At 42.5% G+C, this 14561-nt stretch overlaps 1 protein-coding gene across 1 annotated transcript in view; it reads right to left on the bottom strand.

The window, feature by feature from the left end:
- The window catches only part of LOC122817548, a 490005-nt gene that overhangs the window by 286351 nt on the left and 189093 nt on the right, over nucleotides 1-14561 (bottom strand). The window contains exon 2 of the mRNA XM_044090583.1: nucleotides 7283-7639. Coding sequence (XP_043946518.1) covers nucleotides 7283-7639 — 357 coding nt within the window. The remainder of the gene's footprint in view (nucleotides 1-7282; nucleotides 7640-14561) is intronic.

Genomic DNA, 14561 nt, shown 5'->3' with positions numbered 1-14561 from the left:
ACAACACCTTGATGAGCATCACATTGAAAACTGGGGTACCTCAAGGATGTGTCCTGAGTCCCCTGTTGTTTACCATGATGACACATGACTGCATCGCTAGGCAACAACACCTCAATGAGCATCACACTGAATACTGGGGTACCTCAAGGATGTGTCCTGTGTCCCCTGCTCTCCACCATGCTGACACATGACTGCATCATTAGGTAAATAACCTCAATGAGCATCAAACTGAGCACTGGAGTGGAGCATCTCAAGGATGTGTCCTGACTCCCCTGCTGTTTACCATGTCGACACATGACTGTATCACCAGGCAATAACACCTTGATTAGCATCAAACTGAACACTGGGGTACCTCAAGGATGTGTCCTGAGTCCCCTGCTGTTCACCATGCTGACACATGACTGCATAGCTAAGCAACAACACCTCAAAGACCATCACACTGAACACTAGGGTACCTCAAGGATGTGTCATGAGTCCCCTGCTGTTCACCATGCTGACACATGACTGCATCACTAAGCAACAACACCTTGGAAACCATCACGCTGAACACTGGGGTACCTCAAGGATGTGTCCTGAGTCCCCTGCTGTTCAACATGCTGACACATGACTGCATCGCTAAGCAACAACACCTCGAAGACCATCACACAGAACACTGGAGTACTTCAAGGATCTGTCCTTTGTCCCCTGCTGTTCACCATGCTGACACATGACTGCATCACTAAGCAATGACACCTTGCAAACCATCACACTGAACACTGGGGTACCTCAAGGATGTGTCCTGTGTCCCCTGCTGTTCACCATGCTGACACATGACTGCATCGCTAAGCAACAACACCTTGAAGACCATCACACTGAACACTGGGGTACCTCAAGGATGTGTCATGAGTCCCCTACTGTTCACCATGCTGACACATGACTACATCACTAAGCAACAACACCTCGAAGACCATCACACAGAACACTGGAGTACTTCAAGGATCTGTCCTTTGTCCCATGCTGTTCACCATGCTGACACATGACTGCATCGCTAGGTAACAACACCTCAATGAGCATCACACTGAACACTGGATACCTCAAGGATGTGTCCTGACTCCCCTGCTGTTCACCATGTTGACACATGACTGCATCATTAGGTACAACACAAACCACTTTATTATAAAGTTTTCAGATGATACTACAGTGGTGGGTCTCATCAGCAATCGTGACAAAAAAGCCTACAGAGAGGAAGTGAACCAAATGATTGTCTGGTGTGACAACAAAAACCTGGCTCTCAATGTGAATAAAACAGGCTGATGTGACAACAACAACCTGGCTCTCAATGTGAATAAAACAGGCTGATGTGACAACAACAACGTGGCTCTCAATGTGAATAAAACAGGCTGATGTGACAACAACAACCTGGCTCTTAATGTGGATAAAACAGGCCGATGTGAATATAACCTGGCTTTCAATGTGAATAAAACAGGCTGAAGTCACAACAACAACCTGCCTCTCAGTGTGAATAAATGACGCTGATGTGACAACAACAACCTGGCTCTCAAAGTGAATAAAATAGGCTGATGTGACAACAACCTTGGCTCTCAATGTGAATAAAACAGGCTGATGTGACAACAACAACCTGGCACTCAATGTGAATAAAACACGCTGATGTGACAACAACCTGGCTCTCCATGTCAATAAAACAGGCTGATGTGACAACAACCTCGCTCTCAATGTCAATAAAACAGGCTGATGTGACAACAACAACCTGGCTATCAATATGAATAAAACATGCTGATGTGACAACAGCAACAACCTGGCTCTCAATGTGAATAAAACAGGTCGATGTGACAACAACAACCTGGCTCTCAATGTGAATAAAACAGGCTGATCTGACAACAACCTGGCTCTCAATGTGAATGAAACAGGCCGATGTGACAACAGCAACCTGACTCTCAATGTGAATAAAACAGGCCGATGGGACAACAACAATCTGGCTCTCAGTGTGAATAAAAGAGGCTGATGTGAAAACAACTACCTGGCCCTTCATGTGCATAAAACAGACTGATGTGAAAACAATAACCTGGGTCTATTGTGGATAAATCAGGCTGATATGACAACAACAACCTGGCTCTCAGTGTGAATAGAACAAGCTGATGTGACAACAGCCTGGCTCTCAGTGTGAATAAAACAGGCTGATGGGACAACAACCTGGCACTCAGTATGAATAAAACAGGCTCATGTGACAACAACAACCTAGCTCTCAATGTGAATATAACAGGCTGATGTGATAACTACCTGGCTCTCCATGTGAATAAAACAGGCTGATGTGGCAACAACAGCCTGGCTCTCGATGTGAATAAAACAGGCCGATGTGACAACACCCTGGCTCTCAATATGAATAAAACAGGCTTATGTGACAACAACCACCTGGCTCTCAAAGTGAGATAAGGTTTTTTGTTTTTTTCAAATAAAGGACGTTGTTTTTATTCAACATTTTTTGTCGCTCTACTTCGTGGTTTTGGATTATTGTTCCTTGGTTTGCTGCTACCTTTTGTTCGGGTTTTACATGTGTTCCAGATGTCATAACGGTCATGTACTCCATATATCATAATGGTCATGTCTTCCAGATGTCATAACAGTCATGTACTCCATATATAGGTTCATAGGTTCATACTAGGCTATCTGCCCGAGGGCATTTACAAGCCTAGCCCATCGTTTTGTGGCTTACGCCACCCCTTTAGTATGGGGAACTATACCCATTATTTTGCTGTGCCTCTGTCGAGCAGTGACACTGAGGTAATCCCTGGGGTATATCTGCGATCTCCCATCCATTGGTCAAGATTTCTCTTGAACAAGGCCAGCGAGGTGCTCTGCCTCACATGTACCGGGATTTTGTTCCACAGCATAGGAGTCTTTGGGTGATGAATCTATCCCTCCAGCACGTCCTATTAATAGCCGTGTCGAGGTTTAAGTCTCCGCCCTTGTGGCTCTGATGGATCTAGATTTTTTGAGGTGAAGCATATTCATCAAATCTGGGTTTGACATGGCCTTGTATGTTAGGCAAAGGTCACCTCTGAGCAGCGACTGAATAGAGCTGGAGTTCTTTCAGTCGGGCAGCATAGGACAGATTTTGAGACCCTTTATCCTTTTGGTGAGGAACTTTTGTGGCCTCTCCAGCTGCTGCAAGTGTCGGGTCAGATACATCCCGAATGGGGCATTGTACTCAATCATTGGTCTGATGAGTGATGAGTAAAGGGAGACTATGACCTCCCTTGATCTAGATGAGAATCCCTTCATGATAAGGTAGGCAATGTAGAAGGTCTTCCTAACTACTTTAGCTACATGGGTGTCGAATGACAGACTACTATCAACCTGGGTCCCCAAGTCCCTGATAACTTCTTCTGTACTCAGTGGATTGCCACCTATTTGGTAGCTAGGGTAACCTTGTTTTTCCCAAAGGGTATGACTATGCATTTTTTGGCATTTAACTTCAGGCCGTGGCTCTGGCACCAGTTATCCGTTTCTGTGAGACCCTTCTGAAGGATATCTGTGTCAGATGTGTTTTCTACTATGGCGCCAGTTTGCAGTCATCTGCAAACTTTGTCAGCCATAACCCTCCTGTGTTTGCTTGTACCGGAAAAGTAGATGCCAAACAAGAGTGGGCCCAGGACTGAGCCCTGTGGGACACCACTTGTGACAGGCTTTGAGTCTGACATGGCGCCAGCAATTCTGACCCTGTGGGTTCTGTCACTCAGCCAGTTTGCAACCCATCTTGTGATGTATGGGTTAACATTTAAGCTGATGAGTTTTTCAATGATACCCGAGTGGGGTATTGTATCGAAGGCCTTAGCCAGATCGAGGTAGGCTGTATGGACTGCCTTTCCTCGTCAATGGCTTTGGTGACTGTTTGAAGAAGTCAACCAAGTTTAAAAGGCATGATCTGCCTTTGACAAAGCCAAACTGGGTTGGATCCAAAGTCTGCAAATTCCTATGTCTTTATTTATGAGGTCCATTATGATCCTCCCCATGGCTTTGCAGATAAGGCTTGTCAAGCTAATGGGCGGTAATTTCCAGGGTCGGTGGAGGCACCGCCTTTGTGAAGTGGGACCACAGTTGCAGTGCGCCACTCCTGGGTGCGTATCCAGAGGTAAGACTTTGATTAAACAGCTGTCCTAGCTGTGGGTTTAATTCCTCATTGAGTTCGTGGAGCACACAGCCGGGACACCATCAGGTCCCATGGATGCTGTGTTTTTTGCTTTGGAGAGAGCAGTTCTCACTTGGACGCTGGAGATGTTTGGGGGGCTGCAATCGTTAGGTATAGATATCTCTCCTTTTGGGGGGGAGGGGGGAGAAGTTTGCACTGAACCTGTCAGCCAGTATGTTGGCAATGTCTGTAGGATCAGTAATCTTCACATCATTTTGAACTAGTTCTGAGCATATCTGGGAGTTTCCTCCTAGGTTTCTAACATAGCTAAAGAAGGCCTTATGATTGTCTTTTGAGTCTTTAGCTATTTTTCTCTCATAATGGTTATGTGCTCCAGATATCATAATGGTCATGTGTTCCAGATATCATAATGGTCATGTGCTCCATATATCATAATGGTCATGTGTTTCAGATATCATAATGGTCATGTGTTCCATACATCATAACGGTCATGTGTTCCAGATATCATAATGGTCATGTACTCCAGATATCATAATGGCCATGTGTTCCAGATATCATAATGGCCATGTGTTCCAGATATCATAATGGTCATGTGTTCCAGATATAACGGTCATGTGTTCCAGATATCATAATGGTCATGTGTTCTAGCTATCATAACGGTTATGTGTTCCATATATCATAACAGTCATGTGTTCCAGATATCATAACTGTTATGTGTTCCATATATCATAACAGTCATGTGTTCCATATATTATAGCGGTCATGTGTTTCAGATATCATAACAGTCATGTGTTCCATATATTATAGCAGTCATGTGTTCCAGATATCATAATGGTCATGTGTTCTAGATATCATAAAGGTCATGTGTTCCATATATCATAATGGCCATGTGTTCCAGATATCATAATGGCCATGTGTTCCAGATATCATAATGGTCATGTGTTCTAGCTATCATAATGGTTATGTGTTCCATATATCATAACAGTCATGTGTTCCAGATATCATAACTGTTATGTGTTCCATATATCATAACAGTCATGTGTTCCATATATTATAGCGGTCATGTGTTTCAGATATCATAACATTCATGTGTTCCATATATTATAGCAGTCATGTCTTCCAGATATCATAACGGTCATGTACTCCATATATCACAACGGTCATGTGTTCCAGATATAACAGTCATGTGTTCCATATATTATAGTGGTCATGTGTTCCAGATATCATAGCGGTCATGTACTCCATATATCACAACAGTCATGTGTTCCAGATATCATAACAGGCTGATGTGACAACAACCTGCCTCTTAACGTGCATAAAACAGGCTGATATGACAGCAACAACCTGGTTCTATATGTGGATAAATCAGACTGATGTGACAACAACAACCTGGCTCTCAATGTGAATAAAATGGGCTGATTTGACAACAGCCTGACTCTCAATATGAATAAAACAGGCTGATGTGACAATAACCTGGCTCTCAGTGTGAATAAAACTGGCCAATGTGACAACAACAACAACCTGGCTCTCAAAGTGAATAAAACAGGCTGATGTGACAACAACCTGGCTCTCAGTGTAAATAAAACAGCCAATGTAACAACAACCTGGCTGTCAATGTGAAAAAACAGGCTGATGTGACAATGACAGCAACCTGGCTCTCAGTGTGATATCATAACAGTCATGTGTTCCATATATCATAATGGTCATGTGTTCCAGATATCATAACGGTCATGTGCTCTCTTTGTTGCTGATTTATTATGCTGTATCCTCACAAGTAGCAGGAAGGTGTAGCCTGCTTAATGTGTGTGTGTGTGTGTGTGTGTGTGTGTGTGTGTGTGTGTGTGTGTGAGTGTGTGTGTGTGTGTGTGTGTGTGTGTGTGTGTGTGTGTGTGTGTGTGTGTGTGTGTGTGTGTGTGTGTTGTGCCTATGTCGGTCTGTCTGTCTGTCAGTTTGTTAAAAACTCTAGCACACAATACTAAAATATTGCTTTTCTTAATTCACAATAGAGTCAGATGCCAGATATACCAAATGTTGTTACTTTCCTGCCAGTTACTTAAACAAAGACGTGAAATGTTATTTAAATGAAGTACCTATGCTATTAAAATGCAGATGCTGCTGGTTTGTGTGTGCGTGTGCATGTGTTTGTGTAAGTGTGTGTGAGTGAGTGTGTGTTTGTATGTGTGTGTGTGTGTGTGTGTGTGTGTGTGTGTGTGTGTGTGTGTGTGTGTGTGTGTGAGTGAGAGTGTTTTTGTATGTGTGTGTGTGTGTGTGTGTGTGTGTGTGTGTGTGTGTGTGTGTGTGTGTGTGTGTGTGTGTGTGTGTGTGTGTGTGTGTGTGTGTGTGTGTGTGTGTGTGTGGACGGGGGTGCCTTTTGAAATTTAGAACACTGTAATTATGATGCTTAGACTACAGGAAGTACAAACGTGAATATCGGAGAAATATAGTCACTGTTGTACATGCCCACATCTGAAACATAGATGCTTTGTTTGTAACTGAATTTCAAAATGTACTGCTTTTTGTTTGATTTATGAGTTATTTTCTGCAATTTGATAAGAGTAGTTGTGGTGGTCTTGTGTACGTTTTCCAGAGCAGTAGGCATGAATTACTTCTACTTGTTGGGGTAAATATTACATTACTTCTACTCATTGGGGTAAATATTACAGATATGCTTATTGGTCATTTCATAATGTGTTTTTACTTATTATTTGATAAGGTAGATGACAGGGAAGTCAACTATAAGATACTTCATATGCACACAGCAGAAAACTGACACCTTGGGGGACAAGGTTTATCACACCATCTAACACGTAGCGTCCATCTAGGCAATATAACAGTAGGTCACTACAGCATGTCAAAGCAAAATTAAAATGTGTTACAGAACTCTTGGGACACTAGGTGAGTTTGTGTAATGGGTAACCATGGCCACTCTTTGAGTGATATTAATATCAGTGAAATATTACCTATTCTGAGGGTGTAGTACTTTGGACAGTCCTTTAAAAGCATAAGTGTTATCCAAACAGGTCTGTAGAATATGCTAGCAAACAGATTTTTCGGTGAATTAAAATTCATCATTTTTTATAACTTCATTGCACCTAACTGGCCTTAGCTATTGCTCATGCATTTCTTATTACCCACCTTTGATAGTAAGGTTTGTCCCACCTCCTTTCATCTGTTTAAGCAATGGAATCTCAAAATTTACTTCACACACATATATGTCACTGTCATCTTCTTCCACGTTAAGGATTGTCATCTCCAGGAAGGAGTCTTTCTTTTTGTATGTCACCTTCTTTAGGTATGAATGATGTATTGTAGTATTATTATTAATTGAGAAGATTATTTCATTGGGCTGCTTTGCTAAACGTTTGAATGCCATACGCACCCTCTGGGTCCCCTCTGTGCTGTTGTATATACAGTTCATTGTTACGGCATTTCCAGTCTCTGCTGTGATATGTGATGGGAACTGCTGTACATGCTGATCGTAACTCAGGCCTCCTGAAAGTAAAAAAAATTCAAAGATTTGAATAACTCACTCACAAATAGCTGCACCAGTGCATTACCAAATACTGCTGAAAAGAAAAAAAGTCATTGCAGAAAGGAGCCATTTTGATGCCCATATATATAATCTGTTTTTGCAGATCTGTTTCTTAAACTGAACTTTTCTCAGTAATTGATTTCCATCCCTGTATGTCCTTTTGTATTTTAGTGAGTATGTCCCATGCAGACTAACTCTGCATTTATAATAATTACTCATGTTAACCAGTATAGCACTCTATTTGCAAAGCTTGCAGAACGGGATCATTTGTTGACTGTCACACCTTCTATGTTCTCAGTTTCTTCCAAGCTCTCGTGAACAAAACCACGGAAAAGGAGACTGAAGCACTGAGGTCATTAAATGACATTAGCCTGAGAGCAGAAGAAAGCAACAACCACACCTGTGTAGTCTGCTCTTTAAATACATTTAACATGTTAACTCCCCTCCAATGCTACCTATACCCTCCAGCTCTTCTCACCTGTCCCATGACCTATTGAATGCTGTTGTGAATTCCATCTCTGTAACCCATTCCAATAGTTCACTCTTTGAATCCACAATCCTGCCTCCGAAAAAGTGCTTTTGGAGATCAAGGATTAGTTTATATCTACAGTCTGCTACCTGTGCCTCCATGACCCTTCACCTTCCTGTTCAAGAACCCCAGTCCTTTAGGTCCCCCATTCCTGATCCTACTTATCATTCTCATGTTGTCACTGTCTACCCATCTCAAGTGAGAGGACCTCTAGCACTCTATAGCCTCTGGTCATATCCGTCCCCATTCATTCCATGTATGCCCATCTCAAGTGAGAGGATGTCTAGCACTCTATAGCCTCTAGTCATATCTGTCCCCCTTCATTCCATGTCTGCCCATCTCAAGTGAGAGGGCCTCTGGCACTCTATAGCCTCTGGTCATATCCATCCCGCTTCATTCCATGTCTGCTCATCTCAAGTGAGAGGACCTCTAGCACTCTATAGCCTCTAGTCATATCCATCCCCCTTTATTCCATGTCTGCCCATCTCAAGTGAGAGGACCTCTAGCACTCTATAGCCTCTGGTCATATCCGTTCCCCTTCATTCCATGTCTGCCCATCTCAAGTGAGAGGACCTCTAGCACTCTATAGCCTCTGGTCATATCTGTCCCCCTTCATTCCATATTGCCCATCTCAAATGAGAGGACCTCTAGCACTCTATAGCCTCTGGTCATATCTGTCCCCCTTCATTCCATGTCTGCCCATCTCAAGTGAGGGGACCTCTAGCACTCTATAGCCTCTGGTCATATCCGTCCCCCTTCATTCCATGTCTGCCCATCTGAAGTGAGAGGACCTCTAGCACACTATAGCCTGTGGTTATATCTGTCCCGCTTCATTCCATGTCTGCCCATCTCAAGTGAGAGGACCTCTAGCACTCTATAGCCTCTGGTCATATCCGTCCCCCTTCATTCCATGTCTGCCCATCTCAAGTGAGAGGACCTCTAGCCTCTGGTTATATCCGTCCCCCTACATTCCATGTCTGCCCATCTCAAGTGAGAGGATCTCTAGCACTCTATAGCCTCTGGTCATATCTGTCCCCTTCATTCCATGTCTGCCCATCTCAAGTGAGAGGACCTTTAGCACTCTATAGCCTCTCGTCATATTCATCCCCCTTCATTCCACGTCTGCCCATCTCAAGTGAGAAGACCTCTAGCACTCTATAGCCTCTAGTCATATCCATTCCCCTTCATTCCATGTCTGCCCATCTCAAGTGAGAGGACCTCTAGCACTCTATAGCCTCTGGTCATATCTGTCCCCCTTCATTCCATGTCTTCCCATCTCAAGTGAGAGGACCTCTAGCACTCTATAGCCTCTGGTCATATCCCTCCCCCTTTATTCCATGTCTGCCCATCTCAAGTGAGAGGACCTCTATCACTCTATAGCCTCTGGTTATATTCATCCCCCTTCATTCCACGTCTGCCCATCTCAAGTGAGAAGACCTCTAGCACTCTATAGCCTCTGGTCATATCTGTCCCCCTTCATTCCATGTCTGCCCATCTCAAGTGAGAGGACCTCTAACACTCTATAGCCTCAGGTCATATCCGTCCCCCTTCATTCCATGTCTGCCCATCTCAAGTGAGAGGACCTCTAACACTCTATAGCCTCTGGTCATATCCGTCCCCCTTCATTCCATGAATTTTCTAATGGCTTTGCTTGGGACTCCTTCCAGAAGTATTATGCCTGTCTTGTACTGCTTAAAGAACTGCAAGCATAACACAAACTATGGTAAGACTAGTAAGGAGCCTTATAGACTTGGAACTATTACTTTTAAACCAGAGTCCTTCCTCCTGAAAATACACTTTGCATTGTGTTTGGAATTATTACCGCCTTCTCTCTCTGATCCTGGCAATTCATTCCAGGTGTGGACAATGCCCCAAGATCCCTTTCCTGCTCTGCTGGTTTGAGTTTCTTTCTCCCATGGTAGATGCTTCATAGCAGGTTTGTTGGAGCCCAGGTGCAGCACTTTTAATTTGTCTGTAGTGAACCTGAGTGACCATATTTCTCCCACTTCTTCAGGTTTACCAAACTATTACTGAAATGCTCCCCCTTTCCTGTCTTGCTGCATCTTTCTGTAATTAAAAATGAGGTTGATACTCTTCTCTGGCCTTTCAGGTATGTCTCAAACAAATACATAGAGACTGGTAGATACAGAATGAAGTCTCTCAGTCAATTTCTTTATTTTTAGCACTATCTCACTCACTTCAGCCCCCTGTATCCTTCCATTCAATAATGCAGCAATCCAGTTCCTCATTCCTGACCATAACCCCAACCTTTCCAGTTTTCTATCAAATTATCTATATGAGATCAAGTCAAAGGTCTTACTGTAGTCCATGCAGACCATGTCCAGTGATAGGTCTCTCTGAATGCACCTATTCCAGTCAGAAAACCAGAGCAGGTTTTCTGGTGGCTCCTCCCTGTCATGTACGCATGTTAGTTGTCCTGGAGAATGTTGTTGTCTATGAACACAACCAACATTCCTTTCAGGATTCTCTCCATCACATTCCATTACACACTGCTGTTAAGCCAGTCAGGTTTGTTGCTGCTAAGATTTTCCTTGTTTACCATTTTTACCCCAGTATAGCACTGATATTGTGTTAATGGACATGCACAAATGAATTTGCTCCCAACTGGACAAAGGCAGCCTTGTAGTTTACGTGTATAACTTACGACTTCTAAGATGGCTGTACACTGATCAAAAGATTCATTTCAGTTATCCCAGTGTGAAAACAGGAACTGAGAAAAATAAATGCCATTGAAACTCTTATTTAGGTAAAATTCAATTACTGGCTAATAAGTACACTGCCTGGATGCCAGCAAAGAAGACATTTGGAGAACCTGAAAGAAAATTAACTAGGAAAAAAAAGTGAAGAGAAAACCCTGTCTGGGAAGGCTCCAGCAGCTGTTCAGCAAAAAGCAGTTTAAACTTCAGCTTTGGTTCAAGAGACGACTTTTGGTAATTTAGTGGACAAAATAAATCAAATGTACTCAGAGGTGAGTAAAATAAATGAAAAATATATTGACCGACTTCACCCCCCTCTCACCCCCTAAATGGCCCATCTCAATACCGGAAGATTGCCAAATCCCAGTAATAACGGCCACACAGGTACAAAATGCACTCTCTAAAGCCAAGAATACAGCATCCATGGGACCAGATGACATCCCGGGCTGTGTACTACATGAACTACAATATGAACTGGCACCTCACCTAAGTGTCATGTTTAATCATAGCCTCACCTCAGGTTTCGTGCCCACTGAGTGGCGCAGAGCTACAGTTATCCCAATCCACAAGGGGGGATCCACTTTGGATCCCGGAAACTACCGTCCCATCAGTCTGACAAGCCTTATCTGCAAGGCCATGGAGCGTATTATCATGGAACTTATAAACAAAGACATTAGCAACCTTCAAACACTGGACCCCACCCAGTTTGGGTTTGTGAAGGGCCGATCTTGTCTCCTGAACCAGATTGACTTCTTTGAATCAGTCTCCAGAGCCATGGACAAGGGTAAGGTGGTCCACACAGCCTATCTAGACCTTCCCAAGGCCTTTGACACCATCCCCCACTCTGGAATCATAGAGAAACTTACTAAGTTGGGCATTAATCCCTATGTCACCCAATGGGTTGCTAAATGGCTTACTGATAGAACCCACACTGTAAATGTAGCCGACTCCAAATCCAGCTCCAGACAAGTGACAAGTGGAGTACCTCAGGGTTCAGTCCTGGGGCCGCTCTTGTTTGGCATCTACTTCTCTGAAGTACAGGTCAATACTAAGGGACTCTGGCTAACAAAGTTTGCAGATGACTGCAAACTGGGAGCCATTATTGAATCCCCAAATGATGTGGATACTCTGCAAAAGGGCCTGACAGAAATAGATGCTTGGTGCCAGAGCCATGGGCTCAAGCTCAATGCCAAGAAATGTATTGTTATCCCCTTTGGGAAAAAACATGTATCCATGAATTACCATATAGGTGACAGTACACTAAACACAGAAAGTGTGATAAGAGACTTAGGGACACAGGTGGACAGTGGTCTCACCTTCGATAACCACATCGCCACAACAGTCAGGAAATCCTTCTATGTGGCACACCTCATCACGAAGGGCTTTTCATCCAGAAAAAAGGAGGTCATTGTCCCACTGTACTCATCCCTCATTAGACCCATTATAGAATACAATGCCCCATTTGGTATGTACCTCTCAAGACATCTGCAACAACTGGAAAGGCCTCAGAAATACCTCACTAAAAGAATCACAGGCCTAAAGCAGATGCCCTACGCTGACTGCCTTAAAAACTCCAGCTATACTCTGTCACATATCGTCTACTCAGAGGCAATCTCTGCTTAACATACAAGGCCATGTCAAACCCAGAGCTGTTGGACATGCTACACTTAAAGAAATCCCAATCCCTCAGAGATACACACTCCAGGGATCTAAACCTTGTCATCACAATAAACAAAACATGCTGGAGGGATAGGTTCCTGACCCAGAGACTCCCCAGACTCTGGAATAGATTGCCCATACATGTCAAGCAGAGTGCCTCTTTGGACCTCTTCAAGAGGAACCTTGACGATTGGATGGGAGAAAGGAAATTCACCCCAGGGATCATGTCAGTCACCCTGCTAGACAGGGGTCCAGGAAAGTAAATAATGTGGGAAGAAATAGCCAGGGAATTGTTATGGCTAGGCTTGTATAGGCCCTAGGGCTGATAGCCTAGTACCAACCTATGAACCTATGAACTCAGATAAAAGCTTGGGAAAAAAAAACAGAAGAAGCTTTAACTAGCCATTCAGATGAACTGATGAAACTGCAAAAATCAGTACCAGAGAAAATGGAAGGAACAAACTGTATTAATTTTATGAAAACACAAAAATGCAGCTGTTCTTGTGGTCTAGAAAGGAATTTGTTAATTGAAATGGCACATCGAGTGTATACTCCAAACCTGGTCATAAGAAGGTAGACAATACCTATATTAATAAATATGCAGTCACACCAGCAGAGAGACTTGATCATGACAAAATTGTGGCAGAAAAAAAAATATTAAAACTGAAGATATAAGAGTGTTTGTGGAAACTGATTACTCACTGTACATCAGGCAGAAGAAAAGCAAATGTATCCTAGCAATCATGGCATGTTAAGAAGCAGATGTGAGATTCAAGCTGCCATATCCAGCTGTCTTCAGAGTATTTTCTCCTAGAGGATCAAGTACATTTTTTGATGCAAAAAAGGCTAGGAGGAAATAAAAAAAGTATATCCAACAAAAAAGTGAGCCAGCAAGCAGAAGAGGGATCTGCTTCTCACTCTCCTGACTGTAAAACTGATTCAGACGTTGCCAGTGAATCCTTCTCCAATGTTTCAAAGGAAAATGATTGGGAGACAGAAAAAACACAGGAACTGACTAGAATAAGAAGCAACTTAAACTTGAACCAGAGTCTATTATTGGGGATGGAGATGATCAGGAAGACCAGCAATACTGAACTCACTGAATAAATGTGAGCTCATGAAGCATCAATCACATTTGTGAAATATGGCATTGCAAATAAAAGTTACTTGGAAAAGAATGAATTTTTCTTGACTTTATTAAACTTGTGGGTGAACTATAAAGCATATACCCGACATTATGTCACTAATAAACAATTAAAACTTTGTAACTAATAAAATTAAGAATGGAGAAAAAAACACAGCTGAGGCTTAACTGTTGTCTAGTGCTTTCATTCCTTTATTGTTGTTAGGAACTTCATCAGAACTGAAAAATGTATATAGCCATGTTATTAGTTACAAAGTTTTAATTGTTCATTGGCATTATCCTAATTTGCTTTGCAGTCTTAGAACGTTTTTTCTCTTATATTATGTCACTAATGCTTAGAAGGACACAAGGGAAAAATGTATCTGTAAGAACAACAATTTTGTTCATAGTGTTTGTATAAAACATTTAATGATATACATTGCATGTTATACTGTAAAGCAGTTTTCTACAGAGTGCAGTCAATGGTATTTTGAATTTGGGGGGTGGTTTTGGCAACTGTTCTATGTGTTAAAGATAATGAAGTGAGAAAATACCTTTTTTAGATGCAAAAATATATTTGTTTGGTATGCCAAGAAAAGAAGGACTGAACAAGCAAGTCTGAGTTAATATGATGCTCAGATCTTAGGCTGCTGGATGGGGGCAGGGTGCAAAAGTGTACTGATTATATTATATGTGGAACTACAATGATAATTTCTCTTGTTTTACAAAAGTAGATGCCTATATTAATGCTCTCGGCTAAAGTTATGGACTTGAAATATGGTTGAAAAATAAGACAAAATAATGAAAGCCATGCAAAATGTTAGGTTTCTTGCATCAGTAGAGATATTGGCTTT

Source organism: Protopterus annectens, chromosome 13.part0, assembly GCF_019279795.1.
Source record: "Protopterus annectens isolate FY-2018-M chromosome 13.part0, PAN1.0, whole genome shotgun sequence".
NCBI classification, from domain to species: Eukaryota; Metazoa; Chordata; order Ceratodontiformes; family Protopteridae; genus Protopterus; species Protopterus annectens.
Note: the sequence above shows the minus strand (reverse complement) of the source record. Positions and strands in the feature narration are given on the sequence as shown.